At 53.0% G+C, this 14,825-nt stretch overlaps 1 protein-coding gene across 17 annotated transcripts in view; it reads right to left on the reverse strand.

Moving 5' to 3' along the window:
• The window catches only part of LOC146398905 (uncharacterized), a 111,688-nt gene that overhangs the window by 20,063 nt on the left and 76,800 nt on the right, over nucleotides 1-14,825 (reverse strand). For 13 of the 17 annotated variants that reach the window (XM_084980762.1, XM_084980755.1, XM_084980756.1 and 10 more), the window contains 10 exons: nucleotides 14,169-14,389; nucleotides 13,420-13,444; nucleotides 10,322-10,372; nucleotides 9,915-9,962; nucleotides 8,130-8,350; nucleotides 7,381-7,405; nucleotides 4,283-4,333; nucleotides 3,876-3,923; nucleotides 2,091-2,311; nucleotides 1,342-1,366 (listed from right to left, as the gene is read on the reverse strand). In XM_084980762.1, the coding sequence (XP_084836888.1) occupies nucleotides 1,342-1,366; nucleotides 2,091-2,311; nucleotides 3,876-3,923; nucleotides 4,283-4,333; nucleotides 7,381-7,405; nucleotides 8,130-8,350; nucleotides 9,915-9,962; nucleotides 10,322-10,372; nucleotides 13,420-13,444; nucleotides 14,169-14,389 (936 nt within the window). Of the gene's footprint in view, nucleotides 1-1,341; nucleotides 1,367-2,090; nucleotides 2,312-3,875; nucleotides 3,924-4,282; nucleotides 4,334-7,380; nucleotides 7,406-8,129; nucleotides 8,351-9,914; nucleotides 9,963-10,321; nucleotides 12,619-13,419; nucleotides 13,445-14,168; nucleotides 14,390-14,825 lie in introns of all 17 variants that reach the window. The other 4 variants (XM_084980768.1, XM_084980767.1, XM_084980765.1 and 1 more) reach the window with 1 other exon arrangement.

Genomic DNA, 14,825 nt, shown 5'->3' on the forward strand with positions numbered 1-14,825 from the left:
ACGGAGTGTTTTCAAACCTGAACAGATGTTTGGGAAGATGTGACTGCCTGGGACTTCTGGACACTGTAGCAGGGAATGTCAACGGGGCCAGCCAGGACGGGAAACACCACGGCAGGACCCTGCAATCCCACTGCTGCATGGACATGTAAAGGAAGATCCATCAGTGTCGGGTAAAGAGACCTGCCATCCCAGGATCACGGCAGCGCCATACACAAGAGCCCAACAGAAACAGAGCCCCAGTGTCCACGGGCACACAGACTGAGAAAGACAACGGGGTGGATACAGACCATAGCAAGGTATTCCGTTGTCACAGAAGAAGGAAACCCTACCCATTGCAGCAATGCACAGAGAACTCCAGGACATTATTGACTGATTCACTTTTGGGCTTGAGGGCTGCCCCCGCAGCAGATGGAAATTCCCAGGCGAGGCGGCAAATCAGAGCTGTGGCCACCGGCCGACACCACAGCCACAGCCAAGCTGGATACCAGCCGCGTCTGGGACCTCTGCCGCAGCTCACCGCAATGCGGGATTCTTCACCCACTGAGCAAGGCCAAGGGTCGAACCCGTGTCCTCATAGGTACTGGTCAGGTTCATGAGCTCTGAGCCTCAACAGGAACTCGCTGGAGGACATCACTTCAAGTGAAGCCAGTCAGACACAGAAGGACAAAGACTCTCTGATGTCATGCACATGAGGTGTCTGAAAGACCACTCCTGAGCAGAGGCTGGAAGGGTGGCTGCCCCGAGTGGGCAGGAGGTGCGGGGGGAGCACAGCGTTCACAACACTCCTCGGGACACTTACAACCTCAAGAGGCTCGAGTTCATGGCACATGTTTGAAACAACAGCATGAAAGTCTGCACCAAGCAGAGGGGGAAGAAAAGAGGAAACGAAAGACCAACAGAGGAAGGAAAGCCTTTTCCCCAAACCTTGCTCCCAGCGGGTGCAGGGAGAATGAGGGAATGGACAGTTAGCCTGCGGTCATCATGAGACTGTTCAACGAGAAACTGGACAGCTATGTGGTGCTAAGGCACAAGTGACTCCCCACAAAACACACCCACTCACACTGGTTCACAATCACACCAACAGGCCCTCACACGCACACCCCCCAATGTTCCCGGACACCTACCCCCACCATACAAAGAGCCTCCTTTCCTCCAGGGACCCGAGGACTTGGGATGGCCCTTTTGTGGGAAGTCAGTCTCTTTCACCCCATCCTTCACCCCCTTTCCCAGGAGGAACCCAGAATCAGGGTGTCTCTGCAACCAAAGGGGCAGGAAAGCACCCCCCGCCCTTCCTCAACACCTGGACTTCTCCTCAGCAGAGCCGGGTTCCAGAATACTTACGGCTTTCATCGTCCATCCCGTCCACCTGTGATGAGAGAAAAGAAAACACTGTGAGTGTCACAGCATCCTCTGCACTGTGGCCACAGGTCTTCCTGTGGTTGCGGACCGCAGGCACACAGACAGAAGGCAGAGTTGAGTCTGTTTCCCCAAAAGAAGACAGCAAAGACACCTGTGGAAAAGGCACCAGCTTTTCATGGAAGACCTCCCAAGTCCACGTTCATTTAAAAAACATTCAGGCTTCTTTGGAGTTCCCGTCATGGCGCAGTGGTTAACGAATCCGACCAGGAACCATGAGGTTGCGGGTTCGATCCCTGGCCTTGCTCAGTGGGTTAAGGATCCGGCATTGCCGTGAGCTGAGGTGTAGGTTGCAGACGTTGCTCGGATCCCGCGTTGCTGTGGCTCTGGCGCAGGCCGGTGGCTACAGCTCTGGTTTGACCCTGAGCCTGGGAACCTCCATATGCCACAGGAGTGGCCCTAGAAAAGGCAAAAAGACAACAAAACAAAACATTCAGGCTTCTTCAAAGACAAATGCTCCCTATGTACACTTGGGAACTGATGTGGTCCCTTTTGCCAATGCCCCTTGGAAGGAGTTATTGGTTGGTACCAAACTTTGACTCAACATTCCTCCACAGAGGAATGTGCATATATCCTCTATAATGGACTTGCTCAGATTTCCTTTTCTGAAGTAGGCACATCCAAGAAGAAAGGAGGCACCTTTTTAAATCTCCGATCAAGAAAGGTGAGCTTACCTTGGGGGCAAGCTGGTCTTCCTGCTCAACCAGGTCGCTGGCTGGGGACTCCTCGTCATTTTCAAGGGATGGGCCTGCCTCCTCCTCTGCCTCGTCAATGCAGGCAGCCTCCTCCTGCACCTTCTCAGTTCCCGGCCCCACCTCCTCCTCATTTGCCCCAGCCAGGGCCTCTTCCTCCGTCTTCTCACTCCCGCCGGCCTCCACAACATCATCGAGGGTTGCTAGGGGGACACACAGTCACTGTCAGCAAGGCGGTGGTGCTGCTCGGGAGGTACTCTGGGCACCTCACCTGACTGGACATGGGCTGAGAGTCAAGGGGTGGGGGTGGGATGAAGCACGGATGGAGCTTCTCTTGGCCCATCCTCCCGGGTAAACGTTTTGAAGGACGGCAGAGAGCACCTTGAAAGACCTGAGAAAGGGAGCCTCTGCCTCTCTTGCTAAAGGGAACCTCTCCGTGGCATATTCTCCGTCTGAGAAATGGCCAACACGAGCATGCAGGCTCTGCTGCCATGACAGAGTCTCGTGAATCCTCCTGCCCATTTTCCTCTCCAGCCACATTCCTCCATCTTCTGAAATGGCAGGAGATCATTTCAGCTTCCCTACTCTTCCCACAGGGTGCTCCTGTGTTCACACGCCATCCTCTGGGATGTTTCGCCTCTTTTATTTTCTTAGATACATAATGCTTCTCTTTGGAATACTTTGGCAATAGGAAACTCACGGGGAGAGCAGGCCTTCCCAATTCTATGTACTTTGCACCACTGTCCATAACAACTTTTCTCATCATAACTCATAGGACCTCTGCACCCATTCAGGAATGACTCCCCCTTCAGCCCTGCTGCCAGGTCTTGGCCATTTCTACTTTCCATCTCTGACACTCTGCCGAGTCTGGTTACCGCCTATATGTTGAGTTGCACGATATTTCCTTCTCTGTGCTGCCTGATTTCTCTATTTTTTTTTTTCTATTGATACTTGTTGCTTTTTAGGGCCACACACATGCCATATGGAGGTTCCCAGGCTAGGGGTCTAATAGGAGCCGTAGCTGCCATTTTATGTCAGAGCCACAGCAAGGCAGGATCCCAGCTGCATCTGCCACCTACACCACAGCTCACGGCATTACTGGATCCTTAACTCACTGAGTGAGGCCAGCGATCGAACCCGCAATCTCATGGTTCCTAGTTGGATTCCTTAACCACTGGAACTCCAAGTATGCCTCCTTTAACTCATCCAACTCTGCGAACATCCCTTCCCTCAGGACACACCGTGAGGACACAATAGGACAGGGAGGCCAGAAATCCCAAACATGCAGAGCCAGAGAGCTGCCTTCTCACCCACCACCTGACACTCACTCGACCAACTTGGTCTCCAGGGTCAAGGTGCCACCACTTCAGGTGCCACCACTTCAGGTCCCTCAAGGCCAATAAAGGAAACCAAGTCAACAGCTCTTGTGCACTGGGCCCTCACGGTGCCAATCACAAAGCAAACTTGCACAACGGGCAGAGACCAAAGCAGGAAGGAGCAGCTTTGGGAGGGAAAATCGATTCTCCCTCTCAAAGAAAAGGAGAGAGGAATACAAACACAGCACAACAAAGACCAGGGACCCAAGTCTTCTTCGTGGTATCCATTTCACAGGGGAAAACACCACAGCAGAGTGCCACTCATTAGGCCACCCACCCACCCACCCGCCAAGTCCTATCCCCCACTTCCTCCCTCTCCCGGCAGCAGGCGGAACCCAGGTGCTCCCAGGAACCCTCTCCCACTGGATCCCAGCTGCGTGCTCTTCCCTACCTGCAGCCTCCTCATCCTGGCGGCTGCTCAGGCTCTCCACCACTGAGTCTGTAGAAACACACCATCAGGGGAATCAAGGAGTTAGAAAGAGTGGCCCTCCCGTTTCTCCGGCTTCCCTGAGGTGACTACGGGTACAGAGCATCACCCTGGTTTTTCCTCCAGGTGCCCAGACCTTCCCTCTGCTCCATGGACTGAGACCCTTCCACACAAGGTGAGCACAGATGCCAACATTCAGGCATCTCATATCTGCTCCCTCTCCTTATTAAAGTAGGCGGTGAACATCTTTACATCAATTTCTTTCTGTTTTTAAGTTTCAGACTCACCTGCCCCACACTCCAAGCAGCAGGCGTCACCCAAGTGTCCCGGGATCCCTCTCCCATTGGCTCCTACCTGAGAGCTGTTCTTACCTGTATCACTTTCATCATGGTTGCTGTCACTCAGACTCTCCATGAAACATACTGCAGAGACACAGACATAAGGAATCAAGGTGTTAGAGCCTGTCCCCCACACGTATCCCCTACTTAGGGTTGTTTGCGGCCACACAGCACCACCCTGGCTTGTCCTCCGTGTGCTCAGAACTTCCCTCTGTTCTACGGCCTCAGAAGCTTCCATAAAACATTGGCCACAGTGGCAAACCTTCAGAGATCGTGGGCTGCTGAGGGATGGAGCCTTACACATCTCCCTTCTACGAGTCCATCTGGAGGCCTCAGCTCCAGGGTGACACACCTGAAATTCCAGCTGCATGGACACACTTGTGTGGTGGCCCCTGGGAGTGAACCATAGGCTGCTTTATTCTGTTCACTGCAAGAGGCAGACCTAACTACTGACTGAACTCAATTAAGCAGAAATGGCTCCTTCTGGCCAGTGGCTGGCACACTGTGGACAGCAGCTCTACAGAAGCACTGAGGAGAAAGGGACCACTGCCCGTGAGGTTCACCTCCAAAACATATATAAAGAAAACTCATACACCTCCACAACAACAACAGCAAAGAAACCACCCAGGAGTTCCCGTCAGGGCACAGCGGAAACGAATCCGACTAGGAACCACGAGCTTGCGGGGTTGATCCCTGGCCTCGCTGAGGGGGTTAAGGATCCAGCGTTGCCGAGAGCTCTGGTGTCGGTCGCAGATACGGGTGGAGAAAGGGCTCCCCCGCCCCAGCATTGCCGATGCGAACGTACACTGGTACAACCACTATGGAAGACACCATGGAGGGTCCTGCGAAAACTGAACACAGCAGGGCATGCGACCTAGCAAGCCGAGCACCCTGGGAAATATCAGGACAAATGTATCCAGGAAAAAGACATATGCCCCTCTATGTTTATGGCAGCACTGTTCACAACAGCCAAGACAGGGAAGCCACCTCATGTCCACAGACAGATGAATGGCTCATGACGATGTGGTCCACATAGATGATGGAATTCACGACTCAGCCAGAAAATCGAAGAAGAAACCAATGCCACTCAAAACAATAGGGATGGATCGGGAGATTCTCGTGCAAAGTGAAGTACGTGACAAAGAGAAAGACGGATACCACCTGATCTCACTTAGAGGTGGAATCTAAAGCACGGCACAAAGGAACCTGTCCACAGAACCCACGGATGCAGAGAACAGACTTGTGGTTGTGAAGGGCACGGACTGGGAGTTTGGGGGCAGTTGATGCCAACTACGGCATTGAGAATGGAGAGACAACAAGGTCCTCCTGTTGCAGCACACGGAGAACGAGATCCAATCTCCTGTAATCGACCTGATCTCAGACGGCAATAATATCAAAAAAGGAACATACGTTAATGGACACACACGACTGGGGAACGTTGCTCCACAGCAGAGAGTGAAACAACACTGTACCTCCATTAAAATAGAAACAAACAGAAAGGACAGTGTCTAACAATCCACTGAATGGAAAGACAACCTACAGAAGAGGATATTTGTAAATCTTGTATTTGAAACAGGGGCTCATATTTGGAATATATGGGAAACAACTACAAATCAATTGAATCAAAAGGCAAATACCTCAGTTGTAGATGAGTGGAAGCCTGGGAGAGACCCACCGTCCAAGAAGACCACAGAGAGCAGCACACAGAGGGCATGTTTCCCAAAGTCACCTATCACAATGGAAAGGCAAAGCAAAGGCACCACGAGGTATCACCTCCCACCTGGTAGGACACGGAGTGTTTTCAAACCTGAACAGATGTTTGGGAAGATGTGACTGCCTGGGACTTCTGGACACTGTAGCAGGGAATGTCAACGGGGCCAGCCAGGACGGGAAACACCACGGCAGGACCCTGCAATCCCACTGCTGCATGGACATGTAAAGGAAGATCCATCAGTGTCAGGTAAAGAGACCTGCCATCCCAGGATCACGGCAGCGCCATACACAAGAGCCCAACAGAAACAGAGCCCCAGTGTCCACGGGCACACAGACTGAGAAAGACAACGGGGTGGATACAGACCATAGCAAGGTATTCCGTTGTCACAGAAGAAGGAAACCCTACCCATTGCAGCAATGCACAGAGAACTCCAGGACATTATTGACTGATTCACTTTTGGGCTTGAGGGCTGCCCCCGCAGCAGATGGAAATTCCCAGGCGAGGCGGCAAATCAGAGCTGTGGCCACCGGCCGACACCACAGCCACAGCCAAGCTGGATACCAGCCGCGTCTGGGACCTCTGCCGCAGCTCACCGCAATGCGGGATTCTTCACCCACTGAGCAAGGCCAAGGGTCGAACCCGTGTCCTCATAGGTACTGGTCAGGTTCATGAGCTCTGAGCCTCAACAGGAACTCGCTGGAGGACATCACTTCAAGTGAAGCCAGTCAGACACAGAAGGACAAAGACTCTCTGATGTCATGCACATGAGGTGTCTGAAAGACCACTCCTGAGCAGAGGCTGGAAGGGTGGCTGCCCCGAGTGGGCAGGAGGTGCGGGGGGAGCACAGCGTTCACAACACTCCTCGGGACACTTACAACCTCAAGAGGCTCGAGTTCACGGCACATGTTTGAAACAACAGCATGAAAGTCTGCACCAAGCAGAGGGGGAAGAAAAGAGGAAACGAAAGACCAACAGAGGAAGGAAAGCCTTTTCCCCAAACCTTGCTCCCAGCGGGTGCAGGGAGAATGAGGGAATGGACAGTTAGCCTGCGGTCATCATGAGACTGTTCAACGAGAAACTGGACAGCTATGTGGTGCTAAGGCACAAGTGACTCCCCACAAAACACACCCACTCACACTGGTTCACAATCACACCAACAGGCCCTCACACGCACACCCCCCAATGTTCCCGGACACCTACCCCCACCATACAAAGAGCCTCCTTTCCTCCAGGGACCCGAGGACTTGGGATGGCCCTTTTGTGGGAAGTCAGTCTCTTTCACCCCATCCTTCACCCCCTTTCCCAGGAGGAACCCAGAATCAGGGTGTCTCTGCAACCAAAGGGGCAGGAAAGCACCCCCCGCCCTTCCTCAACACCTGGACTTCTCCTCAGCAGAGCCGGGTTCCAGAATACTTACGGCTTTCATCGTCCATCCCGTCCACCTGTGATGAGAGAAAAGAAAACCCTGTGAGTGTCACAGCATCCTCTGCACTGTGGCCACAGGTCTTCCTGTGGTTGCGGACCGCAGGCACACAGACAGAAGGCAGAGTTGAGTCTGTTTCCCCAAAAGAAGACAGCAAAGACACCTGTGGAAAAGGCACCAGCTTTTCATGGAAGACCTCCCAAGTCCACGTTCATTTAAAAAACATTCAGGCTTCTTTGGAGTTCCCGTCGTGGCGCAGTGGTTAACGAATCCGACCAGGAACCATGAGGTTGCGGGTTCGATCCCTGGCCTTGCTCAGTGGGTTAAGGATCCGGCATTGCCGTGAGCTGAGGTGTAGGTTGCAGACGTTGCTCGGATCCCGCGTTGCTGTGGCTCTGGCGCAGGCCGGTGGCTACAGCTCTGGTTTGACCCTGAGCCTGGGAACCTCCATATGCCACAGGAGTGGCCCTAGAAAAGGCAAAAAGACAACAAAACAAAACATTCAGGCTTCTTCAAAGACAAATGCTCCCTATGTACACTTGGGAACTGATGTGGTCCCTTTTGCCAATGCCCCTTGGAAGGAGTTATTGGTTGGTACCAAACTTTGACTCAACATTCCTCCACAGAGGAATGTGCATATATCCTCTATAATGGACTTGCTCAGATTTCCTTTTCTGAAGTAGGCACATCCAAGAAGAAAGGAGGCACCTTTTTAAATCTCCGATCAAGAAAGGTGAGCTTACCTTGGGGGCAAGCTGGTCTTCCTGCTCAACCAGGTCGCTGGCTGGGGACTCCTCGTCATTTTCAAGGGATGGGCCTGCCTCCTCCTCTGCCTCGTCAATGCAGGCAGCCTCCTCCTGCACCTTCTCAGTTCCCGGCCCCACCTCCTCCTCATTTGCCCCAGCCAGGGCCTCTTCCTCCGTCTTCTCACTCCCGCCGGCCTCCACAACATCATCGAGGGTTGCTAGGGGGACACACAGTCACTGTCAGCAAGGCGGTGGTGCTGCTCGGGAGGTACTCTGGGCACCTCACCTGACTGGACATGGGCTGAGAGTCAAGGGGTGGGGGTGGGATGAAGCACGGATGGAGCTTCTCTTGGCCCATCCTCCCGGGTAAACGTTTTGAAGGACGGCAGAGAGCACCTTGAAAGACCTGAGAAAGGGAGCCTCTGCCTCTCTTGCTAAAGGGAACCTCTCCGTGGCATATTCTCCGTCTGAGAAATGGCCAACACGAGCATGCAGGCTCTGCTGCCATGACAGAGTCTCGTGAATCCTCCTGCCCATTTTCCTCTCCAGCCACATTCCTCCATCTTCTGAAATGGCAGGAGATCATTTCAGCTTCCCTACTCTTCCCACAGGGTGCTCCTGTGTTCACACGCCATCCTCTGGGATGTTTCGCCTCTTTTCTTTTCTTAGATACATAATGCTTCTCTTTGGAATACTTTGGCAATAGGAAACTCACGGGGAGAGCAGGCCTTCCCAATGCTATGTACTTTGCACCACTGTCCATAACAACTTTTCTCATCATAACTCATAGGACCTCTGCACCCATTCAGGAATGACTCCCCCTTCAGCCCTGCTGCCAGGTCTTGGCCATTTCTACTTTCCATCTCTGACACTCTGCCGAGTCTGGTTACCGCCTATATGTTGAGTTGCACGATATTTCCTTCTCTGTGCTGCCTGATTTCTCTATTTTTTTTTTTCTATTGATACTTGTTGCTTTTTAGGGCCACACACATGCCATATGGAGGTTCCCAGGCTAGGGGTCTAATAGGAGCCGTAGCTGCCATTTTATGTCAGAGCCACAGCAAGGCAGGATCCAAGCTGCATCTGCCACCTACACCACAGCTCACGGCATTACTGGATCCTTAACTCACTGAGTGAGGCCAGCGATCGAACCCGCAATCTCATGGTTCCTAGTTGGATTCCTTAACCACTGGAACTCCAAGTATGCCTCCTTTAACTCATCCAACTCTGCGAACATCCCTTCCCTCAGGACACACTGTGAGGACACAATAGGACAGGGAGGCCAGAAATCCCAAACATGCAGAGCCAGAGAGCTGCCTTCTCACCCACCACCTGACACTCACTCGACCAACTTGGTCTCCAGGGTCAAGGTGCCACCACTTCAGGTGCCACCACTTCAGGTCCCTCAAGGCCAATAAAGGAAACCAAGTCAACAGCTCTTGTGCACTGGGCCCTCACGGTGCCAATCACAAAGCAAACTTGCACAACGGGCAGAGACCAAAGCAGGAAGGAGCAGCTTTGGGAGGGAAAATCGATTCTCCCTCTCAAAGAAAAGGAGAGAGGAATACAAACACAGCACAACAAAGACCAGGGACCCAAGTCTTCTTCGTGGTATCCATTTCACAGGGGAAAACACCACAGCAGAGTGCCACTCATTAGGCCACCCACCCACCCACCCGCCAAGTCCTATCCCCCACTTCCTCCCTCTCCCGGCAGCAGGCGGAACCCAGGTGCTCCCAGGAACCCTCTCCCACTGGATCCCAGCTGCGTGCTCTTCCCTACCTGCAGCCTCCTCATCCTGGCGGCTGCTCAGGCTCTCCACCACTGAGTCTGTAGAAACACACCATCAGGGGAATCAAGGAGTTAGAAAGAGTGGCCCTCCCGTTTCTCCGGCTTCCCTGAGGTGACTACGGGTACAGAGCATCACCCTGGTTTTTCCTCCAGGTGCCCAGACCTTCCCTCTGCTCCATGGACTGAGACCCTTCCACACAAGGTGAGCACAGATGCCAACATTCAGGCATCTCATATCTGCTCCCTCTCCTTATTAAAGTAGGCGGTGAACATCTTTACATCAATTTCTTTCTGTTTTTAAGTTTCAGACTCACCTGCCCCACACTCCAAGCAGCAGGCGTCACCCAAGTGTCCCGGGATCCCTCTCCCATTGGCTCCTACCTGAGAGCTGTTCTTACCTGTATCACTTTCATCATGGTTGCTGTCACTCAGACTCTCCATGAAACATACTGCAGAGACACAGACATAAGGAATCAAGGTGTTAGAGCCTGTCCCCCACACGTATCCCCTACTTAGGGTTGTTTGCGGCCACACAGCACCACCCTGGCTTGTCCTCCGTGTGCTCAGAACTTCCCTCTGCTCTACGGCCTCAGAAGCTTCCATAAAACATTGGCCACAGTGGCAAACCTTCAGAGGTCGTGGGCTGCTGAGGGATGGAGCCTTACACATCTCCCTTCTACGAGTCCATCTGGAGGCCTCAGCTCCAGGGTGACACACCTGAAATTCCAGCTGCATGGACACACTTGTGTGGTGGCCCCTGGGAGTGAACCATAGGCTGCTTTATTCTGTTCACTGCAAGAGGCAGACCTAACTACTGACTGAACTCAATTAAGCAGAAATGGCTCCTTCTGGCCAGTGGCTGGCACACTGTGGACAGCAGCTCTACAGAAGCACTGAGGAGAAAGGGACCACTGCCCGTGAGGTTCACCTCCAAAACATATATAAAGAAAACTCATACACCTCCACAACAACAACAGCAAAGAAACCACCCAGGAGTTCCCGTCAGGGCACAGCGGAAACGAATCCGACTAGGAACCACGAGCTTGCGGGGTTGATCCCTGGCCTCGCTGAGGGGGTTAAGGATCCAGCGTTGCCGAGAGCTCTGGTGTCGGTCGCAGATACGGGTGGAGAAAGGGCTCCCCCGCCCCAGCATTGCCGATGCGAACGTACACTGGTACAACCACTATGGAAGACACCATGGAGGGTCCTGCGAAAACTGAACACAGCAGGGCATGCGACCTAGCAAGCCGAGCACCCTGGGAAATATCAGGACAAATGTATCCAGGAAAAAGACATATGCCCCTCTATGTTTATGGCAGCACTGTTCACAACAGCCAAGACAGGGAAGCCACCTCATGTCCACAGACAGATGAATGGCTCATGACGATGTGGTCCACATAGATGATGGAATTCACGACTCAGCCAGAAAATCGAAGAAGAAACCAATGCCACTCAAAACAATAGGGATGGATCGGGAGATTCTCGTGCAAAGTGAAGTACGTGACAAAGAGAAAGACGGATACCACCTGATCTCACTTAGAGGTGGAATCTAAAGCACGGCACAAAGGAACCTGTCCACAGAACCCACGGATGCAGAGAACAGACTTGTGGTTGTGAAGGGCACGGACTGGGAGTTTGGGGGCAGTTGATGCCAACTACGGCATTGAGAATGGAGAGACAACAAGGTCCTCCTGTTGCAGCACACGGAGAACGAGATCCAATCTCCTGTAATCGACCTGATCTCAGACGGCAATAATATCAAAAAAGGAACATACGTTAATGGACACACACGACTGGGGAACGTTGCTCCACAGCAGAGAGTGAAACAACACTGTACCTCCATTAAAATAGAAACAAACAGAAAGGACAGTGTCTAACAATCCACTGAATGGAAAGACAACCTACAGAAGAGGATATTTGTAAATCTTGTATTTGAAACAGGGGCTCATATTTGGAATATATGGGAAACAACTACAAATCAATTGAATCAAAAGGCAAATACCTCAGTTGTAGATGAGTGGAAGCCTGGGAGAGACCCACCGTCCAAGAAGACCACAGAGAGCAGCACACAGAGGGCATGTTTCCCAAAGTCGCCTATCACAATGGAAAGGCAAAGCAAAGGCACCACGAGGTATCACCTCCCACCTGGTAGGACACGGAGTGTTTTCAAACCTGAACAGATGTTTGGGAAGATGTGACTGCCTGGGACTTCTGGACACTGTAGCAGGGAATGTCAACGGGGCCAGCCAGGACGGGAAACACCACGGCAGGACCCTGCAATCCCACTGCTGCATGGACATGTAAAGGAAGATCCATCAGTGTCAGGTAAAGAGACCTGCCATCCCAGGATCACGGCAGCGCCATACACAAGAGCCCAACAGAAACAGAGCCCCAGTGTCCACGGGCACACAGACTGAGAAAGACAACGGGGTGGATACAGACCATAGCAAGGTATTCCGTTGTCACAGAAGAAGGAAACCCTACCCATTGCAGCAATGCACAGAGAACTCCAGGACATTATTGACTGATTCACTTTTGGGCTTGAGGGCTGCCCCCGCAGCAGATGGAAATTCCCAGGCGAGGCGGCAAATCAGAGCTGTGGCCACCGGCCGACACCACAGCCACAGCCAAGCTGGATACCAGCCGCGTCTGGGACCTCTGCCGCAGCTCACCGCAATGCGGGATTCTTCACCCACTGAGCAAGGCCAAGGGTCGAACCCGTGTCCTCATAGGTACTGGTCAGGTTCATGAGCTCTGAGCCTCAACAGGAACTCGCTGGAGGACATCACTTCAAGTGAAGCCAGTCAGACACAGAAGGACAAAGACTCTCTGATGTCATGCACATGAGGTGTCTGAAAGACCACTCCTGAGCAGAGGCTGGAAGGGTGGCTGCCCCGAGTGGGCAGGAGGTGCGGGGGGAGCACAGCGTTCACAACACTCCTCGGGACACTTACAACCTCAAGAGGCTCGAGTTCATGGCACATGTTTGAAACAACAGCATGAAAGTCTGCACCAAGCAGAGGGGGAAGAAAAGAGGAAACGAAAGACCAACAGAGGAAGGAAAGCCTTTTCCCCAAACCTTGCTCCCAGCGGGTGCAGGGAGAATGAGGGAATGGACAGTTAGCCTGCGGTCATCATGAGACTGTTCAACGAGAAACTGGACAGCTATGTGGTGCTAAGGCACAAGTGACTCCCCACAAAACACACCCACTCACACTGGTTCACAATCACACCAACAGGCCCTCACACGCACACCCCCCAATGTTCCCGGACACCTACCCCCACCATACAAAGAGCCTCCTTTCCTCCAGGGACCCGAGGACTTGGGATGGCCCTTTTGTGGGAAGTCAGTCTCTTTCACCCCATCCTTCACCCCCTTTCCCAGGAGGAACCCAGAATCAGGGTGTCTCTGCAACCAAAGGGGCAGGAAAGCACCCCCCGCCCTTCCTCAACACCTGGACTTCTCCTCAGCAGAGCCGGGTTCCAGAATACTTACGGCTTTCATCGTCCATCCCGTCCACCTGTGATGAGAGAAAAGAAAACACTGTGAGTGTCACAGCATCCTCTGCACTGTGGCCACAGGTCTTCCTGTGGTTGCGGACCGCAGGCACACAGACAGAAGGCAGAGTTGAGTCTGTTTCCCCAAAAGAAGACAGCAAAGACACCTGTGGAAAAGGCACCAGCTTTTCATGGAAGACCTCCCAAGTCCACGTTCATTTAAAAAACATTCAGGCTTCTTTGGAGTTCCCGTCGTGGCACAGTGGTTAACGAATCCGACCAGGAACCATGAGGTTGCGGGTTCGATCCCTGGCCTTGCTCAGTGGGTTAAGGATCCGGCATTGCCGTGAGCTGAGGTGTAGGTTGCAGACGTTGCTCGGATCCCGCGTTGCTGTGGCTCTGGCGCAGGCCGGTGGCTACAGCTCTGGTTTGACCCTGAGCCTGGGAACCTCCATATGCCACAGGAGTGGCCCTAGAAAAGGCAAAAAGACAACAAAACAAAACATTCAGGCTTCTTCAAAGACAAATGCTCCCTATGTACACTTGGGAACTGATGTGGTCCCTTTTGCCAATGCCCCTTGGAAGGAGTTATTGGTTGGTACCAAACTTTGACTCAACATTCCTCCACAGAGGAATGTGCATATATCCTCTATAATGGACTTGCTCAGATTTCCTTTTCTGAAGTAGGCACATCCAAGAAGAAAGGAGGCACCTTTTTAAATCTCCGATCAAGAAAGGTGAGCTTACCTTGGGGGCAAGCTGGTCTTCCTGCTCAACCAGGTCGCTGGCTGGGGACTCCTCGTCATTTTCAAGGGATGGGCCTGCCTCCTCCTCTGCCTCGTCAATGCAGGCAGCCTCCTCCTGCACCTTCTCAGTTCCCGGCCCCACCTGCTCCTCATTTGCCCCAGCCAGGGCCTCTTCCTCCGTCTTCTCACTCCCGCCGGCCTCAACAACATCATCGAGGGTTGCTAGGGGGACACACAGTCACTGTCAGCAAGGCGGTGGTGCTGCTCGGGAGGTACTCTGGGCACCTCACCTGACTGGACATGGGCTGGGAGTCAAGGGGTGGGGGTGGGATGAAGCACGGATGGAGCTTCTCTTGGCCCATCCTCCCGGGTAAACGTTTTGAAGGACGGCAGAGAGCACCTTGAAAGACCTGAGAAAGGGAGCCTCTGCCTCTCTTGCTAAAGGGAACCTCTCCGTGGCATATTCTCCATCTGAGAAATGGCCAACACGAGCATGCAGGCTCTGCTGCCATGACAGAGTCTCGTGAATCCTCCTGCCCATTTTCCTCTCCAGCCACATTCCTCCATCTTCTGAAATGGCAGGAGATCATTTCAGCTTCCCTACTCTTCCCACAGGGTGCTCCTGTGTTCACACGCCATCCTCTGGGATGTTTCGCCT

This window comes from Sus scrofa, chromosome 10 (genome assembly GCF_054392235.1).
Source record: "Sus scrofa isolate SSC_HxYL_T2T_F1_AM1 chromosome 10, Sscrofa_HxYL_maternal_Yorkshire_Landrace_v2.0, whole genome shotgun sequence".
NCBI classification, from domain to species: domain Eukaryota; kingdom Metazoa; phylum Chordata; class Mammalia; order Artiodactyla; family Suidae; genus Sus; species Sus scrofa.